The following is a 25,129-nucleotide window of genomic DNA, read 5'->3' as shown; positions in this document are numbered from 1 at the left end:
GACCCCTCTACCCTCTTCATAGCTCTGTGGCCCCTCTACCCCTTTCGACCTCTAAGACCCCTCTACCCTCTTCATAGCTCTGTGGTCCCATCTACCCCCTATTCTGCCCCCGAGACCCCTCTAAAATATTTCATAGCTCTGAAGAGTAGAGGGGTCCACAGAGTGGCCATAGAGCTAGGAGAAGGGTAGATGGGCCTCGGGGGGGGGCGCGGAGTGGTCATAGAGCTAGGAGAAGGGTAGAGGGGCCTCGGGGGGGGCGCGGAGTGCTAATAGAGCTAGGAGAAGGGTAGAGGGGCCTCGGGGGGGAGGGGGCGGAGTGGCCATAGAGCTAGGAGCAGGGTAGAGGGGCCTCGGGGGGGGGGGCGGAGTGGCCATAGAGCTAGGAGAAGGGTAGAGGGGCCTCGGGGGGGGCGCGGAGTGGCCATAGAGCTAGGAGAAGGCTAGAGTGGCCTCGGGTGGAGCGGAGTGGTCATAGAGCTAGTAGAAGGGTAGATGGGCCTCGGGGGGGCGCGGAGTGGTCATAGAGCTAGGAGAAGGGTAGAGGGGCCTCGGGGGGGGGCGCGGAGTGGTCATAGAGCTAGGAGAAGGGTAGAGGGGCCTCGGGGGGGGCGCGGAGTGGTCATAGAGCTAGGAGAAGGGTAGAGGGGCCTCGGGGGGGGGGGCGGAGTGGTCATAGAGCTAGGAGAAGGGTAGAGGGGCCTCGGGGGGGGGGCGCGGAGTGGTCATAGAGCTAGGAGAAGGGTAGAGGGGCCTCGGGGGGGGGCGCGGAGTGGTCATAGAGCTAGGAGAAGGGTAGAGGGGCCTCGGGGGGGGGGCAGAGTGGCCATAGAGCTAGGAGAAGGCTAGAGTGGCCTCGGGTGGAGCGGAGTGGTCATAGAGCTAGTAGAAGGGTAGAGGGGCCTCGGGGGGGAGGGGGCGGAGTGGCCATAGAGCTAGGAGAAGGGTAGAGGGGCCTCGGGGGGGGGGCAGAGTGGCCATAGAGCTAGGAGAAGGGTAGAGGGGCCTCGGGGGGGGGGCGGAGTGGTCATAGAGCTAGGAGAAGGGTAGATGGGCCTCGGGGGGGGGGCGCGGAGTGGTCATAGAGCTAGGAGAAGGGTAGAGGGGCCTCGGGGGGGCGCGGAGTGGTCATAGAGCTAGGAGAAGGGTAGAGGGGCCTCGGGGGGGGGGCAGAGTGGCCATAGAGCTAGGAGAAGGGTAGAGGGGCCTCGGGGGGGGCAGAGTGGCCATAGAGCTAGGAGAAGGGTAGAGGGGCCTCGGGGGGGGGCGGAGTGGTCATAGAGCTAGGAGAAGGGTAGATGGGCCTCGGGGGGGGGCGCGGAGTGGTCATAGAGCTAGGAGAAGGGTAGAGGGGCCTCGGGGGGGCGCGGAGTGGTCATAGAGCTAGGAGAAGGGTAGAGGGGCCTCGGGGGGGGGGCAGAGTGGCCATAGAGCTAGGAGAAGGCTAGAGTGGCCTCGGGTGGAGCGGAGTGGTCATAGAGCTAGTAGAAGGGTAGAGGGGCCTCGGGGGGGGGCGCGGAGTAGCCATAGAGCTAGCAGAAGGGTAGAGGGGCCTCGGGGGGGGCGCGGAGTGGTCATAGAGCTAGGAGAAGCGTAGAGGGGCCTCGGGGGGGGGCGCGGAGTGGTCATAGAGCTAGGAGAAGGGTAGAGGGGCCTCAGGGGGGGGCAGAGTGGCCATAGAGCTAGGAGAAGGCTAGAGTGGCCTCGGGTGGAGCGGAGTGGTCATAGAGCTAGTAGAAGGGTAGAGGGGCCTCGGGGGGGGGCGCGGAGTGGCCATAGAGCTAGGAGAAGGGTAGAGGGGCCTCGGGGGGGGGCGCGGAGTGCTAATAGAGCTAGGAGAAGGGTAGAGGGGCCTCGGGGGGAGGGGGAGGAGTGGCCATAGAGCTAGGAGAAGGGTAGAGGGGCCTCGGGGGGGGCGCGGAATGGCCATAGAGCTAGGAGAAGGGTAGAGGGGCCTCGGGGGGGGCGCGGAGTGGTCATAGAGCTAGGAGAAGGGTAGAGGGGCCTCGGGGGGGAGGGGGAGGAGTGGCCATAGAGCTAGGAGAAGGGTAGAGGGGCCTCGGGGGGGGCGGAGTGGTCATAGAGCTAGGAGAAGGGTAGAGGGGCCTCGGGGGGGGGCGCGGAGTGGTCATAGAGCTAGGAGAAGGGTAGAGGGGCCTCGGGGGGGGGCGCGGAGTGGTCATAGAGCTAGGAGAAGGGTAGAGGGGCGGAGTGGTCATAGAGCTAGGAGAAGGGTAGAGGGGCCTCGGGGGGGGGCGTGGAGTGGTCATAGAGCTAGGTGAAGGGTAGAGGGGCCTCAGGGGGGGGCAGAGTGGCCATAGAGCTAGGAGAAGGGTAGAGGGGCCTCGGGGGGCATAGTGGCCATAGAGCTAGGAAAAGGGTAGAGGGGCCTCGGGGGGGGGGCGCGGAGTGGTCATAGAGCTAGGAGAAGGGTAGAGGGGCCTCGGGGGAGGGGGGAGGAGTGGTCATAGAGCTAGGAGAAGGGTAGAGGGGCCTCGGGGGGGGGCGCGGAGTGGTCATAGAGCTAGGAGAAGGGTAGAGGGGCCTCGGGGGGGGCGCGCGGAGTGGTCATAGAGCTAGGAGAATTGTAGAGGGGCCTCGGGGGGGGCGCGGAGTGGCCATAGAGCTAGGAGAAGGGTAGAGTGGCCTCGGGGGGGCGTGGAGTGGTCATAGAGCTAGGAGAAGGGTAGAGGGGCCTCGGGGGGGGGGCGGAGTGGCCATAGAGCTAGGAGAAGGGTAGATGGGCCTCGGGGGGGGCGCGGAGTGGTCATAGAGCTAGGAGAAGGGTAGAGGGGCCTCGGGGGGGGCGCGGAGTGCTAATAGAGCTAGGAGAAGGGTAGAGGGGCCTCGGGGGGGAGGGGGCGGAGTGGCCATAGAGCTAGGAGCAGGGTAGAGGGGCCTCGGGGGGGGGGCGGAGTGGCCATAGAGCTAGGAGAAGGGTAGAGGGGCCCTCGGGGGGGGCGCGGAGTGGCCATAGAGCTAGGAGAAGGCTAGAGTGGCCTCGGGTGGAGCGGAGTGGTCATAGAGCTAGTAGAAGGGTAGATGGGCCTCGGGGGGGCGCGGAGTGGTCATAGAGCTAGGAGAAGGGTAGAGGGGCCTCGGGGGGGGCGCGGAGTGGTCATAGAGCTAGGAGAAGGGTAGAGGGGCCTCGGGGGGGGCGCGGAGTGGTCATAGAGCTAGGAGAAGGGTAGAGGGGCCTCGGGGGGGGGGGGCGGAGTGGTCATAGAGCTAGGAGAAGGGTAGAGGGGCCTCGGGGGGGGGGCGCGGAGTGGTCATAGAGCTAGGAGAAGGGTAGAGGGGCCTCGGGGGGGGGCGCGGAGTGGTCATAGAGCTAGGAGAAGGGTAGAGGGGCCTCGGGGGGGGGGGGCAGAGTGGCCATAGAGCTAGGAGAAGGCTAGAGTGGCCTCGGGTGGAGCGGAGTGGTCATAGAGCTAGTAGAAGGGTAGAGGGGCCTCGGGGGGGAGGGGGCGGAGTGGCCATAGAGCTAGGAGAAGGGTAGAGGGGCCTCGGGGGGGGGGCAGAGTGGCCATAGAGCTAGGAGAAGGGTAGAGGGGCCTCGGGGGGGGGGGCGGAGTGGTCATAGAGCTAGGAGAAGGGTAGATGGGCCTCGGGGGGGGGCGCGGAGTGGTCATAGAGCTAGGAGAAGGGTAGAGGGGCCTCGGGGGGGCGCGGAGTGGTCATAGAGCTAGGAGAAGGGTAGAGGGGCCTCGGGGGGGGGGCAGAGTGGCCATAGAGCTAGGAGAAGGGTAGAGGGGCCTCGGGGGGGGCAGAGTGGCCATAGAGCTAGGAGAAGGGTAGAGGGGCCTCGGGGGGGGGCGGAGTGGTCATAGAGCTAGGAGAAGGGTAGATGGGCCTCGGGGGGGGGCGCGGAGTGGTCATAGAGCTAGGAGAAGGGTAGAGGGGCCTCGGGGGGGCGCGGAGTGGTCATAGAGCTAGGAGAAGGGTAGAGGGGCCTCGGGGGGGGGGCAGAGTGGCCATAGAGCTAGGAGAAGGCTAGAGTGGCCTCGGGTGGAGCGGAGTGGTCATAGAGCTAGTAGAAGGGTAGAGGGGCCTCGGGGGGGGGCGCGGAGTAGCCATAGAGCTAGCAGAAGGGTAGAGGGGCCTCGGGGGGGGCGCGGAGTGGTCATAGAGCTAGGAGAAGCGTAGAGGGGCCTCGGGGGGGGGCGCGGAGTGGTCATAGAGCTAGGAGAAGGGTAGAGGGGCCTCAGGGGGGGGCAGAGTGGCCATAGAGCTAGGAGAAGGCTAGAGTGGCCTCGGGTGGAGCGGAGTGGTCATAGAGCTAGTAGAAGGGTAGAGGGGCCTCGGGGGGGGGGGCGCGGAGTGGCCATAGAGCTAGGAGAAGGGTAGAGGGGCCTCGGGGGGGGGCGCGGAGTGCTAATAGAGCTAGGAGAAGGGTAGAGGGGCCTCGGGGGGAGGGGGAGGAGTGGCCATAGAGCTAGGAGAAGGGTAGAGGGGCCTCGGGGGGGGCGCGGAATGGCCATAGAGCTAGGAGAAGGGTAGAGGGGCCTCGGGGGGGGCGCGGAGTGGTCATAGAGCTAGGAGAAGGGTAGAGGGGCCTCGGGGGGAGGGGGAGGAGTGGCCATAGAGCTAGGAGAAGGGTAGAGGGGCCTCGGGGGGGGCGGAGTGGTCATAGAGCTAGGAGAAGGGTAGAGGGGCCTCGGGGGGGGGCGCGGAGTGGTCATAGAGCTAGGAGAAGGGTAGAGGGGCCTCGGGGGGGGGCGCGGAGTGGTCATAGAGCTAGGAGAAGGGTAGAGGGGCGGAGTGGTCATAGAGCTAGGAGAAGGGTAGAGGGGCCTCGGGGGGGGGCGTGGAGTGGTCATAGAGCTAGGTGAAGGGTAGAGGGGCCTCAGGGGGGGGGCAGAGTGGCCATAGAGCTAGGAGAAGGGTAGAGGGGCCTCGGGGGGCATAGTGGCCATAGAGCTAGGAAAAGGGTAGAGGGGCCTCGGGGGGGGGGGGCGCGGAGTGGTCATAGAGCTAGGAGAAGGGTAGAGGGGCCTCGGGGGAGGGGGGAGGAGTGGTCATAGAGCTAGGAGAAGGGTAGAGGGGCCTCGGGGGGGGGCGCGGAGTGGTCATAGAGCTAGGAGAAGGGTAGAGGGGCCTCGGGGGGGGCGCGCGGAGTGGTCATAGAGCTAGGAGAATTGTAGAGGGGCCTCGGGGGGGGCGCGGAGTGGCCATAGAGCTAGGAGAAGGGTAGAGTGGCCTCGGGGGGGGCGTGGAGTGGTCATAGAGCTAGGAGAAGGGTAGAGGGGCCTCGGGGGGGGGGCGCGGAGTGGTCATAGAGCTAGGAGAAGGGTAGAGGGGCCTCGGGGGGGGGCGCGGAGTGGTCATAGAGCTAGGAGAAGGGTAGAGGGGCCTCGGGGGAGGGGGGAGGAGTGGTCATAGAGCTAGGAGAAGGGTAGAGGGGCCTCGGGGGGGGGGGCGCGGAGTGGTCATAGAGCTAGGAGAAGGGTAGAGGGGCCTCGGGGGGGGGCGCGGAGTGGTCATAGAGCTAGGAGAAGGGTAGAGGGGCCTCGGGGGGGGGCGCGGAGTGGTCATAGAGCTAGGAGAACTGTAGAGGGGCCTCGGGGGGGGGGAGTGGCCATAGAGCTAGGAGAAGGGTAGAGGGGCCTCGGGGGGGGCAGAGTGGTCATAGAGCTAGGAAACCGTAGAGGGGCCACAGGGGCAGAGTGGCCATAGAGCTAGGAAAAGTTTAGAAGGGGCCTCGGGGCAGAGGAGCCACAGAGCCATGAAAAGTGTAGAGGGGTTTCAGAGGTAGGGAAAGGATACAGGGGTCTCAGAGGTAGGAAAGGAGTAGAGGGGTCTCAGAGGTAGGAAAGGGATAGAGGGGCCACAGAGCTCTACCCCTTTTCTACCTCTGAGACCCCTCTAGCCTTTCATAGCTCTTTCATAGTTTAAATCAATAGATTAAATCAATAGATTTAAATCAATAGATTAAATCAATAGATTTAAATCAATAGATTAAATCAATAGATTTAAATCAATGGATTAAATCTATAGATTTAAATCAATAGATTAAATCAATAGATTTAAATCAATGGATTAAATCAATAGATTTAAATCAATAGATTAAATCAATAGATTTAAATCAATAGATTAAATTAAATAAACAGATTAAATCAACCGATGGATTAAACCCTTCAATGGATTGAACCCTTCGCTCTTTCCACTCCGACAACCCCTAAAAGAAAGGCTCCGTCCGGGTGACCCCCGTTACTTCCCTATGACCTCACCATTTCCCCCTATGACCTCACCGCCGTTCCTATGACCTCACAATCCAGGAACCCATATTCCGCCCCGGGACGCCTTTGAGCCCTCGGAAAAGCCTTGCAAAACAGGGCTTCTCGCGTGCCCCAAAGAGCGCTTTAAAAGGGGGTGGCGGGCACCCCTTTTTTTTAAAGCAATGCATATAGGGAACGTGGAAGATTTGGGGGCGCACCAGAGCTTGTAAACCCAAATCAAGGGGGGTGTCCGATTCCCCGCAGACCCCTGGCACATTGACGCCCTCCGAGAAGATGGTGCCCCTTTGCTGGTGCCCGGGGGACCCCCGGACGGCGCCCCCCAACCCAGGCCGCGTCACGGAGGTCCGGAAGGTGCCCAGGGCCCCCTCTCGCCTGGCCAGCACCCATTTCCTGCAAGCCTCGCACTTCCAGCTGGGCGGCGACCGTCGCCCAGAAGGTGCCACCCTGATCTCGCCTTACCGCATCGACTACCCGCCGCGGTGGGGCAGCTTCCGCAGCCAGGCCATCCGGCCCCCCAAGTGCGCGGGGGTCCTGAACCAGGACATGGACCCCTCTACCTGGGATACCCGCTCAGAGACGTACCTCTCGTACCCACCCCGGGGGCTGGAGGCGAAGGTGCCCGCCCGGCCGCCCTCGCCCCACCTGCAGATGCACCGAGACCTTCGCCAGGGCACCGGCACCTCCGTCACCCGGGACAGCTACCCCTACCCGCCCCCCCTGCCCCGCGACGCCCCCCGGCGGGTGGACAAGTGGGACGACAGCGTGCCCAGCGGGGACAAGGACAAGCAGCCGCTGCCCGCCTCGCTCTACCAGGAATCGTACCCCGGCCACGGGAGGATGGAGCCGGCCCAAAAGGCGCCCAGTCAACACCTGGGTGCGTTGGCACGGGGGGCACCCGGCGCTTTGGGGTGCCGGGGGGGGGAGTGGGGCTGGGGAGGAGCGCCCACGGTGGGTGGGTGGCTGGGTTTCGGGGCGAGGCGTTGGAAAGGCCTCCCTGGTCCTGAATGGGGCGGCTGTGCCCCCCAAGGACCAGGTGCGCAGCCTGGGGGTCATTCTGGACTCACCGCTGTCCATGGAGGCACAGGTCAGTTCTGTGTCCAGGGCAGCTCCATCTGGGACGCAGGATGAGACCCTCCCTGCCCACAGACTGTCTGGCCAGAGTGGTGCATGCTCTGGTTATCTCCCGCTTGGACTACTGCCATGCGCTCCGTCTCAAGGCTCCATCCTCTCCCCCATCTCTTTTAAATCAGAACCAGTGAAGGCGGTGAAGGTCCGGTGTGAGTGTCTGGAGGCGATTGGATGGCAATATAATGGATTGAGGTTGAATCCTGACAAGACAGAAGGACTGTTTTGGGGGGACAGGAGGCGGGCAGGTGTGGGGGACTCCCTGGTCCTGAATGGGGCAGCTGTGCCCCCCAAAGGACCAGGTGCGCAGCCTGGAGGTCATTTTGGACTCACCGCTGTCCATGGAGGCGCAGGTCAGTTCTGTGTCCAGGGCAGCTCCATCTGGGACGCAGGATGAGACCCTCCCTGCCCATGGACTGTCTCTCCAGAGTGGTGCACGCTCTGGTTATCTCCTGCTTGGACTACTGCCATGCGCTCTCCGTGGGGCTGCCTTTGAAGGTGACCCGGAAACTTCAACTAATCCAGAATGCGGTAGCCAGACTGGGGACTGGGAGTGTCGACCACATACCGTATTTTTCGCTCTATAAGACGCACCTGACCATAACACACACGTAGTTTTTAGAGGAGGAAAACAAGAAAAAAAAATATTCTAAATGAAACAGTGGATGTATGATTTTTGTGGTTCATGCTGTGGCCACAGACATGTGATCTGACGGTGAGTTTGGGGTAGCCCAATGCAAAAATCCTGAGGATCCATGTGGATCCGTGATTTATAACCACGTTTTAAGTGGGGAGGGAAGGAAAAGCACTCAAGGGACAAGGAGCACGCGTGGGGTGGGTGGAGAAGGATGCTGCTAATAATGCTATGTAGCGAGCTGAGTGGGGAGGAGAGAGGGACAGAGAGCCTGCTTGCTTTAAAGGAGCCAACCGGACAGGAGCTGCTTACACAATTTTCTTTTAAAAGAAAATTCTGGCATTTTAAACATGTTGAACAGCTTTTAACTGAGATCAGTTGTCTATTTTAAAGCCATTTTTAATAAGAATTCTGGCTTTTGAAAGCCCCCCAAGGTAGACTGCATCTGTCCATGGAAGCTCTGCTTAGGAAGGGTTTTTAATTTTTATTTTTTAAATTGGGTATAATGACTTTAAACGTCTTTTAAAAGCTCCTGTCGTTTCCCCCAAACTCTCTCGCTTCCACGTATGAACTAAACCGCCTCCTTCTTCCTTGGCAGGAGGAAAGTCTCCCCTGAGAGGGAACGGGTGCCACGATTTTGGGACCACGTACCAGACTTACTACACGGGGCAATGGGCGCCCCCTGCCGAAAAGTACTTTGACGAGGTAAAGCCTACGGGACCCTGGAAAAACCGGCTGCCCCGGGCAGCGTGGGGTAGTGGTTAGGGTGCTGGGAGGCCTGGGTTCGAATTCCCACTTGGTGGCGATCCGATTTGGCGTCCTCGGAGGGGATAGAATGGGGCTATAGCTCACAGAATCGTAGCGTTCCAAGGGCTCCCAAAGGTCCTGTAGTCCAGCCCCTGCAAGGCCATAAGCGGATACATGAATAGCAGGGCTGCCATACGGCAGAAAACGAGCCTTTTCGTCGCAGGGTTGCGGGTTCAAGTTCCGGGCCGCCGGGCAAAAGATTCCTGCATTGCAGGGGGTTGGGATGGATGACCTCCCGGGGGTCCCTTCCAACTGTGCAATTCTACAATTCGATTGCAGTTGTTAATTAACTGGCAATTAATTCTGATTTTTTAAATTACCGTATTATTATTCAATGATTCCTGCATTTCAGGTGCTTGGAGTTCAGTGAGATTTACCAAAAAAAAAAAAAAAACTGGTTTTCATAGGTTGCGTATCCCTGTTCCTCAGTTTGATCCTTTTACGCAGTTTCGTGCTGTCATTTTCACCGGTTGTAGTTCAGCAATTGTAAACTATTTAATTATCGCGTGCTGCTATTTAGCTTTGCTGTTTAACGGATTGCTGGATATTGCTTTGTTTGGTAAAAGTTGCTCATTTTAAAATCAGCGTGTCATTTTTGTGTTGCTGTTTTGTGGTGTTTTTTATATGTATCCGAAGCCGTCCAGAGCAGAAGGGGAAACCCAGCCTGATGGGTAGGGTATAAATAAATATTAAAAATATTATTATGGGTGATGCTTGTGGTCCCTTCTGTGATGTTGTCTACCAGCTCCATCTGGTACGTAGGCTGAGACCCTCCCTGTCCGCGGACCGCCTCGCCAAAGTGGTGCCTGCTCTGGTTATCTCCCGCTTGGACTACTGTCATGCGCTCTACGTGGGGCTACCTTGGAAGGTGACCCGGAAACTGCAATTAATCCAGAATGCGGCAGCCAGACCGGGGACTGGGAGTGGAGACACCAGTCCTGGAAGACCTACCGGTACATTGGCTCCCAGTACATTTCCGAGCACAATTCAAAATGTTGGTGTTGACCTCTAAAGCCCTAAACGGCCTCGGTCCTGTATACCTGAAGGAGCGTCTCCACCTCCATCGTTCTGCCCGGACACCGGGGTCCATCTCCCGAGGGCCTTCTGGCGGTTCCCTCCCTGCCAGAAGTGAGGTTACAGGGAACCAGGCAGAGGGCCTTCTCGGTGGTGGCGCCCGCTCTGTGGAACACCCTCCCTTCAGATGTGAAGGAAATAAGTAGCTATCCTATCTTCAAAAGACATCTGAAGGCAGCCCCGTTTAGGGAAGCTTTTAATATGTGGTGTTTTTATCGTGTTTTTAATATTTTGTTGGGAGCCGCCCAGAGTGGCTGGGGAAACTCAGCCAGATGGGCGGCGTATAAATAATAAATTATTATTATGATGCTATGAAAACACACCCTGAATGCACTCTGCACGCTCTCCGTTGCAGAATCTGGTGTCAGTCGTCTTCGGAGACCCCCGGTGCCACCAGATGCTGACCGAGCAAAAGCGGGCCTACACCCCCAAGGAATCGGACAGCCAGCGGTAAGGACGGACCTCCAGACTGCAGGTTTCCAGGTTTTCGATTTGCCGCTGTGAAAACGGGCGGCGCAACCGTTGCATTCGGAGCCGTTCTGGTCGCCTCTCCCCAAAACGGAGTTGGAAAAGGACCAACTGGGGGAAAAACCCAGAGTTTTTCTGTTGGGGATAATTCAGACTGAAATTCCCAGGTGTCCAAAAAGGGTATTTTTAATCTTTTGTTGGAAGCTGGGGAAACTCAGCCAGATGGGCAGGGTGTAAATTATTAACGGTATCGATATTGATAACTTACTTATACCCCGCCCATCTGATCAGGCCTCCCCAGCCACTCTGGGCGGCTTCCAACAGGATAATAAAAGCACAATAAAACATCAAACGTTAAAAACCTCCCTAAACAGGGCTGCCTTCAGATGTCTTCTAATGCCAAGGTTGTGGGTTCGATTTATGTATGAATCGGCTGCCTATTCGGGGTTGGTCTAGATGCCCCTCAGGGTCCCTTTGAACTCTACAGTGGGCAGGATATTTATTCCCCGCCCCATTGGTTTTAATGTATATCTGGGGGGTGGTTTTGGGTCTGTTTGTCTGGCTGTAAGTTGCATTGCACAGCCCTGGGCAAGATAAAGCAGCAAACTAATAATAATTAAAAACAATTACTATTATTTTAAATTTTATTATTCTATTTAAAAACCAACACAATTCAGGGAAACGATGCGCTGAGCCGATATTCTCTTTCCTCTCTGCCAATCTCTCGCCCACAGCTATGACCCGGAGAGCGCAGCCGCCCAGGTCCGCCTGACGAATATCCGGCCCGGAGACGGGAGACAAGACTTTACCACCGTCATGTCTGAAGCGTATCCCTGGAGGGACCCAGGTCAGGAGAACCGGGTTCAAGTCCGGACACCCCAATGCTATTCCCTCCGCACCCCCTAGCTGCTTCTTCTGGCTGTTTGCTTTTTAACATACGTCAAAGAGGGGGGGTGGAACTCTGTGCATGCTCAGGGACCGCTTAGCCGCGCTCCCCACGAAAACAGAATGGTTTGCTCGCACTCAGACCCCTGAGATGAGATGCGCACAACTGAACTCAGGTGCAACAGGGTCTACTCTTGAGTAGAGTGTCATTGGATGAGGTTGCCCAGAGGTCGGAGACCGGTTCAGATAATTTCTCCATTTATTTCTTGCCTCCCATAAAACTCCAGGGAGCGATCCCGCAATCGAAAGCGGGTTTCTTGGGGCAATAATCTTTTCCAGAGCAGCTTAAAAATAAAACAGGCCCTGGCCATTGGAAAGCCATAATAATAATAATAATAATAATAATAATAATAATAATAATAATAATAATAATAATAATATATTTATAACCCACCCATTTATACCCTGGCCATTGGAAAGCTGTCATCATCATCATCATTTATTTATTTATACCCCACCCATCTGGCTGGGCTTCCCCAGCCACTGTGGGCGGCGTCCAGCAAAATATTAAAATACAATAATTCACCAAATATTAAAAGCTTCCCTAAGCATGGCACGAAAGGAAAGGGGATCGGGGCGGGAGAAGGAAAAACAAAAACCCCGCGCCTGATTGTTTCTTCCGCCGGGATGTCCCTAGGACCGTTGCGCATCATCACGGCGAGGAAGAATGAGTCCTCCATTCTCAGAGGGGATCGGGACCCCGAGAGGAACAGGCAAAACGCCACCACCACCATCCACCGTCATTACTACAGACAGGTAGCAAAATCCCCGGGGGTCCCTGTCCCCCCGTGACGCAGGGATCTTTTTGCCCGGCGCGGGACTCAAACCCGCGACTCTCGTGTCTTCTCTGCCCAGCCGAACCGGGAGGAGCCGGCGTCCCAGGCGAACCCCGAACCCCGGAAAGTCTTGACCTTGGGCGACAACCGCTATGCCTACTTCTGCACCACGCAACACGAGGACTATTGCCCGCCCCCCGAGACCCACAAATTGGACGTGAACAAGTGGAAGATGATGAAGAGCAACATCCCTTTCAATTATCCCGGTAATAATGGGGTTTTGGGGGCCGGAAGATGCGCTTTGCCAAACCCCGGGTCGGTGTCTCATTCGGATAGGGAGAGAGAAGACTCAGCAATCAGGAGAGCATTTTTATTTTAATAATAATAATAATAATAATAATAATAATAATAATAATAATAATAATAATTTATTATTTGTACCCCGCCCATCTGGCTGGGTTTCCCCAGCCACTCTGGGCGGCTTCCATCGAAACCAAAAAACACTAAAATATCATACATTAAAAACTTCCCTGAACAAATTTATCTATTTATTATCGTTGTTGTTGAGTCCCACTACTGGGAAAACCAGAGCTTTAACTATACAGTGGCACCCCAGGTTACAGACGCTTCAGGTTACAGACTCCGCTAACCCAGAAATATTACCTCGGGTTAAGAACTTTGCTTCAGGATGAGAACAGAAATCGTGCTCCGGTGGTGCGGCGGCAGCAGGAGGAGGCCCCATTAGCTAAAGTGGTGCTTCAGGTTAAGAACAGTTTCAGGTTAAGAACAGACCTCCAGAGCGAATTAAGTACTTAACCCGAGGTACCACAGTACGGACCTTTGTTGGCAAGGTGATGTCTCTGCTTTTTAAGATGCTGCCTAGGTTTGTCATTGCTTTTCTCCCAAGAAGCAGGCGTCTCTTAATTTCGTGGCTGCTGTCACCATCTGCAGTGATGATGGAGCCCAAGAAAATAAAATCTTTCACTGCCTCCATTTCTTCCCCTTCTGTTTGCCAGGAGGTGATGGGGAAGTCTTAGTCCCTCTCTCTTCTGCCTTGGTCAGACCACACCTGTGATACTGGGTTATTTGTGGGGCATAGGAATTCGTTCATTTATTTCCCCCAAAATATAGCCCGGCCCCCCACAAGGTCTGAGGGACAGTGGACCGGCCCCCTGCTGAAAAAGTCTGCTGACCCCTGTATTATCTCTTCTTTTCCCTCCCTCTCTCGCAGCGCCCGAGGGCCTCACCACCAGCACCCAGGACATGCTGCTTCCTTACCGCCAGGCGAAGTGCCAGGTCCCTGAGGAGGAGCTACAGAAGGTCAGGAAGCATCTTAGCGTCCGGCCAGCCAGGGTGCCAACTCAAACCATGAGGACTAGCCCCCTAGATGGGCTGTTGGCCCTGTTAACAGGAAAATCCGAGGGCTCCCTTGGACAAAAACAAAGACACCAACCAGGGTAACTTGGAGCAAAACAGCAGCCTGAAGGCTTGGCCCTTATTGATCTGTTGCAACAGGGTGCTCCCCTCACCTGCAGGAGAGAGGAGGGACCCAGAAAAAAATGGTGTGCAAGGTCTTATGAAGACTTTTGAAATTGCCACCCTGTAGATCAAGACCACCCCCAGAAACATCATACATACATCACAGAAGGGGTGTAACCTAAGACCACCCCTCAGATACATCACAGAAAGGGTTGAGGGAGGAGTTGTGGTGGTAACCTGAGTGTCCTGTCACCTGGCTGGTTCCCCCTTTCCCCCTCCCCATGAGTCACTTCCAGGTGACAGAGGGGAGTTTGCAGTTTCCTGCCCCCAGAGGGAAGAGCTGATCATTGTCCTTTGTTCCAGTCCGTGCTGAATCCACTCCCATATGCAAGCTCTTTGTGATCTTGATGGTCTTCTGTCTGGGACCATCAGGGTTGGCACAGCAACTGGGCAGGGCTCCTGTGGATGTGCTGGGATGGTGAAGGGATTATGGCTGGCCTGTATCAAACCTTCCCCATTTTGTAGTCCTTCCTTCATGGAGTAAAATAAAAGTGGAACAGTGCAAATCCGATGTATGGTTGCTTTTCTATGAATTTATAATAGAAGTGTAGCGTATGTAGTGTGTGAGTGTGTGTGAAGTTTGTACAAACTGAATGATTGGGGGGGGGGGGTTCCTGCGACAGCCCGAACAGGCAAGCTCTCTCCATTCCTGCTTTAAGTTCCTTCCCTCTCTCTCTCCCTCTCTCTCTTTCCTTCCCAGATTAAGTATTCCCACCTGGTCCAGCCCTGGAAGGACCGGCGCTGGTTCAGCACGGAGCAGAAAGAGGCCTTCACCAACAAGTACGGAGGCCCCATCACCCTGGTGGTGGGGGACAACCAGAGAAGCAGCCTCCCCCTGGGCACCTTGCCGAATTATTCCCTCCGGAAGAAAATCATCCCTGCAAACGTCTGCCTTACCGAATAAACCCCATATGTCTATTTCGCCTTTTGGCCACCTCAATTCATTTGTTTTCGGCCTCGCCGCTGCCGTTCAGAGCCGGCTCTACTGTTAGGCAAGGTGGGTGGGATATTTTGATTGCTCACATCCAGGGCCGGATTGAGGTTTGATGCGGCCCTCAGCTCCTGAAGGGAATGGGGCCCTTTATATGTCCAGCGGTCCTTTGTCCACAACAAATTGCCGCTGTTTTTTGTGGTTGAATACAGTATATGCTCTATGGTCATTTATGGACCTCATAGGTATCTCAAGCCATTTGCACATGTTGCCGTGCAACCGGTCCATGCAGAATATGTGTTGAATATATGCTGTATGGTCACTTATGGTTTTCCCAGTCGTGATGTATGGAAGTGAGAGCTGGACCATCAAGAAGGCTGATGGCCGAAGAATGGATGCTTTTGAATTCTGGTGCTGGAGGAGACTCTGGAGAGTCCCATGGACTGCAGGAAGATCAAACACATCCATTCTTAAGGAAATCAGCCCTGAGTGCTCACTGGAAGGACAGATCCTGAAGCTGAGGCTCCAAGACTTTGGCCACCTCAGGAGAAGAGAAGACTCCCTGGAAAAGACCCTGATGTTGGGAAAGATGGAGGGCGCAAGGAGAAGGGGACGACAGAGGACGAGATGGTGGGACAGTGTTCTCGAAGGTTTGACCAAACTGCGGGAGGCAGTGGAAGACAGGAGGGCCTGGCGTGCTCTAGTCCAGGGGGTCACAAAGAGGCGGACACCACTAAACAACAACAATGAACCTGAATATATATATACACATAGCCCTCAATGGGTCTACTCTGAGCACAATGCGACTCGGAAGAGTCTGACACCACTAAACAACAACAAGAACAAAAAATGCCTTCCCTTGATCTGGACACTAATCTTCTGCAGATGCAGCCTAGAATAGCATTTGCTTTTTTTGCCGCTGCATCACACGATGGGCTCACATTCAGCTTGCGGTCCACCCAGACCCCTCGATCCTTTTCACGTGTCCTACTCGTGAGCCAGGTATCCCCATCCAACATTTGCACATCTGCTTCTTCCTGCCTAAGTGAGGAACCTAACCTTTGTCCCTGCGGAAACTCGCTTGGTTAGCTTGTGCCCAGTTCTCCAATATGTTAAGGTCATTTCATGGAATAGCGTTCGCCTATTTTGCCACAGCGTCACATGGTTATTCACCAAGGTTACGACCAAAGAAGTCCTTTTACATTGGTACCTTGGGTTAAGTACTTAATTTGTTCCGGAGGTCTGTTCTTAACCTGAAACTGTTCTTAACCTGAAGCACCACTTTAGCTAATGGGGCCTCCCGCCGCTGGAGCACAATTTCTGTTCTCATCCTGAAGCAAAGTTCTTAACCTGAAGCACTATTTCTGGGTTAGCGGAGTCTGTAACCTGAAGCGTATGTAACCCGAGGTACCACTGTATAGTTCAAGCTCTGGTTTTCCCAGTCATGAGGTACCACTGTAATCTGTTTAGGTGTTTGGCATCAGTGAGACCCAGGGAAGTGTGTGAGACCCTGAGTGCGTAAGACCAAGACCCTGAGGCAGTGGCGTAGCGTGGGGGGTGCAGGGGGGGCCGGCCGCACAGGGCGCAACATCTGGGAGTTAGGGTTAGGGGGCGCAAATCCACGGGTTAGGGGGCGCAAATCCACGGGTTAGGGGGCGCAAATCCACGGGTTAGGGGGCGCAAATCCACGGGTTAGGGGGCGCAAATCCACGGGTTAGGGGGCACAAATCCACGGGTTAGGAGGCGCAAATTACTTGCCTTGCCCCGGGTGCTGACAACCCACGCTACGCCACTGCCCTGAGGCCCTGTTCCCACGTACTTCTAGGAAACGCCTATTCCCGAGCCCCCAAAACTCTCCACCGCACCCCCAGGGCTGAAACCAAACCCCTGGCTTCTGTTCCCCGCCAGCAGGGAGAGGGGGCGACCCCTTGTCGTTTCTCGCCTTCGTTTCCCCCCCTCCTTCGCACCCAAACCCCAGGGCCACAAATTCTCCTCCTGCGCAAAAACGCGCCTCCGCCGAACCCGGCCCCGTGGCAAGGGCGGGCATGGCAGGGAAGGAATGTGAAAAACCGATGTTCCCTCGGCCTGTGTGCCCCCCCCCCACGCCTCCTTCCGCACGTCCCAGGGCTTATTTTCGCCCCGCCAGCCGCTCCTGCAGCTGGGAGATAAGGGCGCTGCCAATTTTTTGGAGAAAGTTTCCGAAGTGTCTTCCTCTAAACCGCCTCTCCTCTGCCGCTGCCAACGTCGCAGCAGCTGAGCTGATGCCAGAGCGAAGGGCCCAGGGAAGAGTGCGTAAAGTTGAAGGAGACCCCGCGTGGTTATCCATCCCAACCCCTTTCAATGCAGGATTTTTTTTTGCCCAGCGCGGGACTCGAACCCACAACCCCGAGATTCAGAGTCTCGTGCTCTACCGACTGAGAATGCCCACCCCACCCACAAGAGCGTTTTGCAGGAGGGTTGCAAGAGGAAATTCAGCCCCGGATTCGAGTGGCAGAAACGAGCTTGTTTTTTAATTTTAAAAAGCGCCTTTATTTTCTTGTTATATTTGCCGTCAATTGAGTTCCTTTCAATGCTTTGGCTCTAAGCGCCCGCCCCCTTTTGTAGAGCCACAAAAAACCCACGGCTGTGCCAAAGGGAAACCCCACCCCAAAGGGACCAGGATTCGAACTCAGGGCCCCCTCCTGCCTTGCGCTTTGCGGCAGCTGGCACCCCGGAGCCGCCTCTCTGGCTCCTGTAGTTTTAAGACTCTCCCTTGAAGGAGGAGGAGGGCTTTGGAAAGGGAAGGGGGGGCAGAGGGAGGGGTCTTGGCAAAGGTCTTTCCCTCTCCTTGTCTGTCGCTGTCAGTTCAGCCCTGGCGCTGTCCGAGGGCGCAGGAGTTGGAGCCCAATTTGCCCCAAAGCAGCAGCAGCTGCCACCCCAAAATTTGCCCCTTTCTGAGGGTTTCTGCCAGCTTCCAGCAAGGCACCGTGCCCACGGGGCTCCCTGGCGAGAGGGGCACCCCTTTTTTTGCCATGCACCCCTTCACCCGGCTGAGGGGCTTCGCGGTCCAGCTGGATGGCCACCCCGGCGGTGGCACCGTCTACCGGGGCGGAGAGGTCCTCTCCGGGCAGGTAGTGCTGGACGTTGCCAAGAGGGTCAAGGTGAGAGAATGTTGAAAATTATTTTTATTTTAAAAACCCTGAAGTTATGCTATTGGGATCTACAGGAGTTGATGGATTTATAGAGCAAAAAAAGATTTAAAAAGGCTGGCAAAATAAATTATGGAACGATGCAGGACAAATGAGATTATTTGAACCCCAGGGAAGAAAGAGGACTTTGTGTTGTGTTGTTGTGTTGTTTTAAAAGGGCAAATGTTTAATGCGTATTTCTTAAGCTTTGTGCATAAATTTCCACATCAGTGTAACTTTCAAAAGACGCTTGTAAGAAGGTGAAGGAGGTTTTGAAACTGGACAAGGTTTTATAGACCTGCAGGAACAGGCATAAAACAGTGGAATGGGAGAGGGGAGTGGTGCAAAAAAAACATAGTTTAAAAATTGCTTTATGATGTGCGTTTTTTCGTTCTGTGATGATTTTGTGTTGTTTTTTCTTTTCATTTCTGTTATTTTCGGGAAATTCATAAAATGTCGACCACAACAAAACAACGAAAAGGTGAGAGCGCTGGCCGTCTGTGCCAGAGGCCTGGCCACTGCCCACTGGCTGGAGGGCAAGAGTGTGGGCATGAACACCATCTACAGCGACTACACCGCCTTCCAGACTTACCTGAGAAGGAAGACGCACCTGATCCCAGGTAAGAGGGCAGGAGAGCAGGCTTGGCACCGCCGTCGTGGGTGCCACGCAGGGTGCACGGCCCTGGCGCAGAAATCTGTGGGTGCCACGTGGGGTGCATGACCCTGGCACAGAAATTTGTGGGTGCCATGCAGAGTGCATGACCCTGGCACAGAAATCTGTGGGTGCCATGCAAGGTGCACGGCCCTGGCACAGAAATATTTGGGTGCCATGCGAGGTGCACGGCCCTGGCACAGAAATCTGTGGGTGCCATGCGAGGTGCACGGCCCTGGCACAGAAATCTGTGGGTGCCATGCGAGGTGCACGGCCCTGGCACAGAAATCTGTGGGTGCCATGCGAGGTGCACGGCCCTGGCACAGAAATCTGTGGGTGCCATGCGAGGTGCACGGCCCTGGCACAGAAATCTGTGGGTGCCATGCGAGGTGCACGGCCCTGGCACAGAAATCTTTGGGTGCCATGCGAGGTGCACGGCCCTGGCACAGAAATCTTTGGGTGCCATGCAAGGTGCACGGCCCTGGCGCAGAAATCTGTGGGTGCCATGCGAGGTGCAGGGCCCTGGCGCAGAAATCTGTGGGTGCCACGCAGAGTGCATGGCCCTGTTGCAGAAATTTGTGGATGCCATGCAGGGTGCAGGGCCCTGGCACAGAAATCTGTGGGTGCCACGCGAGGTGCAGGGCCCTGGCGCATAAATTTGTGGGTGCCACGTGAGGTGCACAGCCCTGGCACAGAAATTTGTGGGTGCCATGCGAGGTGCACGGCCCTGGCACAGAAATCTGTGGGTGCCATGCGAGGTGCACGGCCCTGGCACAGAAATCTGTGGGTGCCATGCGAGGTGCACGGCCCTGGCACAGAAATCTTTGGGTGCCATGCGAGGTGCACGGCCCTGGCACAGAAATCTTTGGGTGCCATGCGAGGTGCACGGCCCTGGCACAGAAATCTTTGGGTGCCATGCAAGGTGCACGGCCCTGGCGCAGAAATCTGTGGGTGCCATGCGAGGTGCAGGGCCCTGGCGCAGAAATCTGTGGGTGCCACGCGAGGTGCAGGGCCCTGGCGCATAAATTTGTGGGTGCCACGCAGAGTGCATGGCCCTGTTGCAGAAATTTGTGGATGCCATGCAGGGTGCAGGGCCCTGGCACAGAAATCTGTGGGTGCCACGCGAGGTGCAGGGCCCTGGCGCATAAATTTGTGGGTACCACGTGAGGTGCACAGCCCTGGCACAGAAATTTGTGGGTGCCACGCAGAGTGCATGGCCCTGTTGCAGAAATTTGTGGATGCCACGCAGGGTGCAGGGCCCTGGCGCAAAAATTTGCGGGTGCCCATCCTCTTCGTGGGGAATTTGGCGAGGGCTTGGGCACCTATATAATTTGAGAGGGGTTCCCACACTCGCAACCCCGCAGATCTCCGTCTCCTTGCTGTTTTTGTTGTATTTTATTATTATTATTATTACTATTATTATTATCCGTTTTCAATTACAATCCAATCATCGCCTTGTTATAACAATTCACAGCGGTTCACAACACACTAAAACTCCAAATAAAACAATCTGGACCCAAACATTCCCGAAGAAAGTCAAGTATAAAATGCACATTCAAAGCAACAAAATTAACAGGAAACTAAGGCATTCCAAATAAAACATTGCAAAGGAGGTCAGTGGCCGCAGGGTGTGTCTAAGATGCGGCGAAGGGAACAAACATCGTAAAGATTTCAAAAGAAAACATTGGAAGTGAAATATGCAATATATATTGGCAGTTTTATTTCCAGTTCCCTTGCTCAGGATCTCGCGAGGGTGGAATTTGGCCTTTTCGCAGCTGCCAGGCCCAATTCCAGGCAGCGACATCTCTTTCCCCCCTAGAAACCCTTCTGGGGATCTCAGAGACGATGTTTGTTCAGCGTCACTTGAACGCAGAGCCGGCTGGGTAAATGCTGAAGCTCCTTGCTGCTGCTTGGATCCGGCACGACTCGCCTGATAACTGCTTGGCGACGCTTCCTGGCACGAAATCGCTCGGCATATTTGCCCATTTAGGCAGGCCCATATGGCCCACCCTGACCGGCAGCAGCTGCCCAAGCTCAGGGAGAGACATAGAATCATAGAATTGGGAGGGGCATCGAAATCTCCTTTCTTGAGGCTTGAAGCCACGGGTTCGAGCAGTGACAGATTTACGTATAAGCTAAACTAGCTCTAGCTTAGGGCCACACTCGCTTGGGGGCCGGCCCCCAAAAAAATTGAAGGAAAAAAACCTGGATGTACATTTCCAAAATATTATCTAGCTATCTATCATCTACAGTATCTATTATCTATCTATCATCTATCTACAGTATCTATTATCTATCTATATATCTTGTATCTATCCATATCTACAGTAGCTATTATCTATCTATCTATCATCTATCTATCTATCTATCTATCTATCTATCTATCTATCTATCTATCTGTCTGTCTGTCTGTCTGTCTGTCTGTCTACCTACAGTATCTATTATCTATCTATCTATCTATCTATCTATCTATCTATCTATCTATCTATCTATCTATCTATCTAGGCCAGTGCTGGATTTACGTATAAGCTAAACAAGCTATAGCTTAAGGCCCCACTCTCTTGCAGGCCCCCCAAAAAAATTAAAGGGGGAAAAAACTGGATGTCCATTTCCAAAATATAAGATGAAAAACAAATGGAATAAAACCTACATACAGCAACCGTGTTTTGTGTTGTGTAGGCTCCTAGGATGTAAGTCATGGGCCCCGCCTGCTCGCCTGCTCCCTAAAATATCCCTGCTTTGTTCCTTTCTATATATAGGGTGTGTGTGTGTGTGTGTGTGTGTGTGTGTGTGTGTGTGTGTGTGTGTAGTGGGGGACGCGGGTGGCGCTGTGGTCTAAACCACAGAGCCTGGGGCTTGCCGATCAGAAGGTCGGCGGTTTGAATCCCCGCGGCGGGGTGAGCTCCCGTTGCTCAGTCCCTGCTCCTGCCAACCTAGCAGTTCGAAAGCACGTCAAAGTGCAAGTAGATAAATAGGTACCGCTCCGGCGGGAAGGTCAATGGCGTTTCCGTGTGCTGCTCTGGTTCGCCAGAAGTGGCTTAGTCATGCTGGCCACATGACCCGGAAGCTGTACGCCGGCTCCCTCGGCCAGTAAAGCGAGATGAGTGCCGCAACTCCAGAGTCGGCCGCAACTGGACCTAATGGTCAGGGGTCCCTTTATCTTTCTACATAGGGTGCTTAGATTCTGCTATTTATCATTCTTAGTAGTTTGCATCATATATTTACAGCTATTATTATTTCACGTTATAGCAAGTATCTAGAGACTAGATAAGGAGTCTTTGTCAATTGTGTTTCCAAAGGAACTTTTGTTCTTGCCAAACGCCAATGTGTTTGCATTATTCAGTTTGTTAGGAATCAAAAATCATTTTAAGTTAGAGCTTCATCATTATTTCACTATTAATATACTTCTTCTTAACTGTATATCAGTTCAACAATCACTTTCATAAAATACATATTTTGTGATGTGCAAATGGCTTGAGATGCCTATGAGGTCCATCAATTACCATATAGCATATATTCCACACAAAAAACAGTGACAATTTGTTGTGGGCAAAGGACAGCTGGACATAGAAAGGGCCCCATTACCTTCAGGAGCTGAGGGTCTTATTTATTTTATTGCTTTCCTTTTACGGATCAAGGGTCTCGAGAGTAAAATTCATGTTCAATTGCTGTTTTAGGGGTTGTTTTTAAAAGTCTGGAACGGATTAATCTGTTTTGCATGACTTCCTATGGGAAAGCGCGCCTTGGTTTGGGAACCCTTTGGTTTTGGAACGGGATTTCCGGAACGGATCAAGTCTGAGAACTAAGGGACCGCTGTATTTGCTAAGCCCAATTTAGCAAAAACAACTTCTGGCTGGTTTTTTTTGTAACTCTCTTGACCAACGCTGTTCCTTTTTCAGCCACTAAGTGTCACCATTGTCCTTTGCAAAGACAACATGCCGGGATTCGAACTTAGTTCTCAGCAGACGCCAGGAGGGGTCAGCAAAGTCGGTGGAAGTCAGTGCCAGGGGACAGATGGCTGCAGCTGCCTTTGCTCTGGTGCCAAGGACTGCCCCTTCTGCTCCAAACAAAACGTCTTCTGTGTTGCTGTTGTTGTTTTCTACCCCTCTTGGTCTCGTTTCCCCCTGGAAATTCTTTTTTTCCTGGCTCATCCTATCTCTGTGGAGCCTCCACAGATCGCCGCAGTCTACCTGCTTTATTTATTCTGCCCTGGATGCTTTAGCTGAGTTTCCTGACTAGAGAGAGCCTCAAGACCGCCCAGAGAAGCTTCGGTGGCGATTCGAACTCCGGTCTCACTCCCAAGTCCTAACGGGCCAGCACTCTAACCACTGTGCAACGCTGCCAGTGGGGGGTCGGAGGTGCATAAAGGCCGCAGGGCGTGAGAGACCTTGCTTGGGGTCTTCTCAGGCTGGGAGCAGGACACTGGGGTGATTCAAAAAGGGGATTTCGGGGACCCCTACCCCCCTTGCCGTCTGCTTGCAGCCCCCCAGAGATTTTACATTTTCGCCCTGGGCCGGTTGGGCTTTGCAAGAAGCTGGAGAGAGAGGAATTAGACTTGGATGGCAGAGCTGTCGAGTTTGATGGGGACCTCCAAAAGTCATCTAGCCCAGGAATCCACAGGAATCCACCGATAAACCTCCGTGCGGTGAAGCCCATTCCACCACCAAACAGCTCTTGCCATCAGGATCTCCTTTCTCATGGGTTTTCCTCCTGGCGTGATTCAGCCCCATGAGGCCAGGAGTTCCCCTGTCTCCCACGGAGTTTGGCGTGGGCCCAGAGGCACGCCCCATATGCCCCAGATTAGGTGTCCTGCCCGCCGGCAGAGAAACACAGGCACGCCTTTCGTCTCTTTCCAAAGCCCGTTGGCCCGGGATCAAATGGCTGGGGTGGGTGGGAATCTAGGGCAGGCCCAGGTCAGGAGGTTGGGGGGCAGAAAGCGGGTTGGGGGCGAATTCAAATGGGCAGGTCGCTTGCCACATGTTGGTGGCACGGCTCAATCCTACAAAGGCGCCTGGGAATATCCCCTTGCCTGCTGCTGCCAGTCAGTGTAGGCACCTCTGAGGTCCCCCTTGTCTGACTCAGTAAGAGGCAAGCTTAATTTTCCAGGAAAGGGTTAGAACACCTGCTTTGAATGCAGAAGGGTCCAGGCAGAGCTGGGAGAGACGCTTAAATCAGGACGCCGCTGCTGCCGGTCTGTGCGTGCAGTACCAGTCGGATGGGCCAGTTGTCCTATGTCCAGTATACCTGAAGGAGCGTCTCCACCCCCATCGTTCTGCCAGGACACTGAGGTCCAGCACCGAGGGCCTTCTGGCGGTTCCCTCATTGCGAGAAGCAAAGCTACAGGGAAGCAGGCAGAGGGCCTTCTCGGTAGTGGTGCCCGCCCTGTGGAACGCCCTTCCAGCAGATGTCAAAGCGATAAACAACTACCTGACATTCAGAAGACATCTTAAGGCAGCCCTGTTTAGGGAAGTTTTTAACGGGTGATATTTTACTGTATTTCTGTTTTCTATGGAAGCCGCCCAGAGTGGCTGGGGAGGCCCAGCCAGATGGGCGGGGTATAAATAATAAATTATTATTATTATTATTATTATTATTATTATTATGTTCCAAGCGGGGAATCCAGCCGGGAATTACGCAAGAAGAGGAAACTGTCTTCTTGAGATAGACCTCTGGGGGGAAAATCAGATTTAATTGTCGGTTACTTAACAGCTGCAATTGAATGGTCGAATTGCAGAGTTGGAAGGAACCCCGGGGGTCATCCAGCCCAACCCCCCATGATGCGGGAACAAGCAGCGGTGAGTTGCGACAGTTAACAACGCTCTGCATTTCGCTTGCGTTTCTTCACAATGGAAACTACCCGTCGCAAACGCTTGTTTGTTGATTCAATCCTTGTGCCGTTTCTGGTGGTCGTAAACCATGAGGACTAGATTCTTAGCGCCTTTCGGAGGAGCAGAGCTTGGCATGCAAAACGTCCCCCTTGGCGCCTCCGGGTAGGGCCTGGGGGGGGGGGGACACACCAAATCTGAAACCCTGGAGAACTTCTGCCAGCCAGTGTAGGCAAAACTGGCCCGACTGAGTAACTTAATCTCAGGGTCCTGGGTTCCAGTCTCACATTGGGCCAAATATTCCTGCACTGCAGGGGGTTGGGCTGGATGACCCCTGGGGGTCCCTGTCCAACTCTAGAATTTTATCATTTCAGTTCACTAAGCCAACAGTAACTTATTCTCTTGAAGGTTTTAACCGGCACGGAAATAGTTCTTACTGTATATATTTTCTTACTGACTGCTGTTACGTTTTTTAATCCCGATTTGATCTTGACAAAGGGCGGTTTATACAGTAAATGAAAGAATAAATACATTGACAGGCGTGCGTCGGAGGGTGAATTATAGCTTCGCCACCGGCTTTTCCGTTGGGCAATTCGCGTTTGCTTTTTGTAACTTTACGCGGCGATACAAATCCCCCAAATTCAATGGAAACGTTTCTAAGTTGTGATACAAATAGAACCAGCAATTTGAAAAATAAATAGACGAGAGAGGGAGAGATGGATATCTGTCTGTTGGCTCAGGCTTTTCAGCTTTGTGTTTGCCTTCCCTTCCCTGCCCAACTGGAGGAAAGTTTATCTCTCCAAAAGTGACCAGCCCGGGCGCGCATGCTCGCTGCCTTGTTTTCGCCAAAGCCTGCAGCTGCCGGCCAGACCTGGGGGCATTGGGGGTGGGAAAAGGGGGTGGATGGGGGGGTTCTGGGGGAGGGCTTTTTGCCGCGCCCCGCCCCCCCT

General features: G+C 54.8%; 1 protein-coding gene and 1 long non-coding RNA gene across 2 annotated transcripts in view; both read left to right on the top strand.

Annotated features, from left to right (window-relative positions):
* The window catches only part of LOC308577789, a 166,552-nt gene that overhangs the window by 15,725 nt on the left and 125,698 nt on the right, over nucleotides 1–25,129 (top strand). The window lies entirely within an intron of this gene.
* SAXO5 (stabilizer of axonemal microtubules 5) lies at nucleotides 6,080–14,525 on the top strand. The gene is made up of 8 exons (XM_081177530.1): nucleotides 6,080–7,110; nucleotides 8,594–8,700; nucleotides 10,232–10,326; nucleotides 11,079–11,191; nucleotides 11,927–12,045; nucleotides 12,145–12,331; nucleotides 13,297–13,385; nucleotides 14,305–14,525. Exons 1-8 carry the CDS (start codon nucleotides 6,510–6,512, stop codon nucleotides 14,506–14,508), a joined length of 1,515 nt encoding a protein of 504 aa, XP_081033656.1. The 5' UTR covers nucleotides 6,080–6,509; the 3' UTR covers nucleotides 14,509–14,525.

This window comes from Podarcis bocagei (assembly GCF_964188305.1).
Source record: "Podarcis bocagei genome assembly, chromosome: 18".
Classification (NCBI taxonomy): Eukaryota; Metazoa; Chordata; class Lepidosauria; order Squamata; family Lacertidae; genus Podarcis; species Podarcis bocagei.
Note: the sequence above shows the minus strand (reverse complement) of the source record. Positions and strands in the feature narration are given on the sequence as shown.

Excerpts from the sequence above, each read along its gene's own strand:
- SAXO5 (XM_081177530.1), top strand. The coding sequence starts at position 6,510 with ATGGTGCCCCTTTGCTGGTGCCCGGGGGACCCCCGGACGGCGCCCCCC. Across the intron at positions 12,332-13,296 it reads CATCCCTTTCAATTATCCCG|CGCCCGAGGGCCTCACCACC; the intron begins GTAATAATGGGG and ends CCTCTCTCGCAG. Across the intron at positions 13,386-14,304 it reads CTGAGGAGGAGCTACAGAAG|ATTAAGTATTCCCACCTGGT; the intron begins GTCAGGAAGCAT and ends TTTCCTTCCCAG.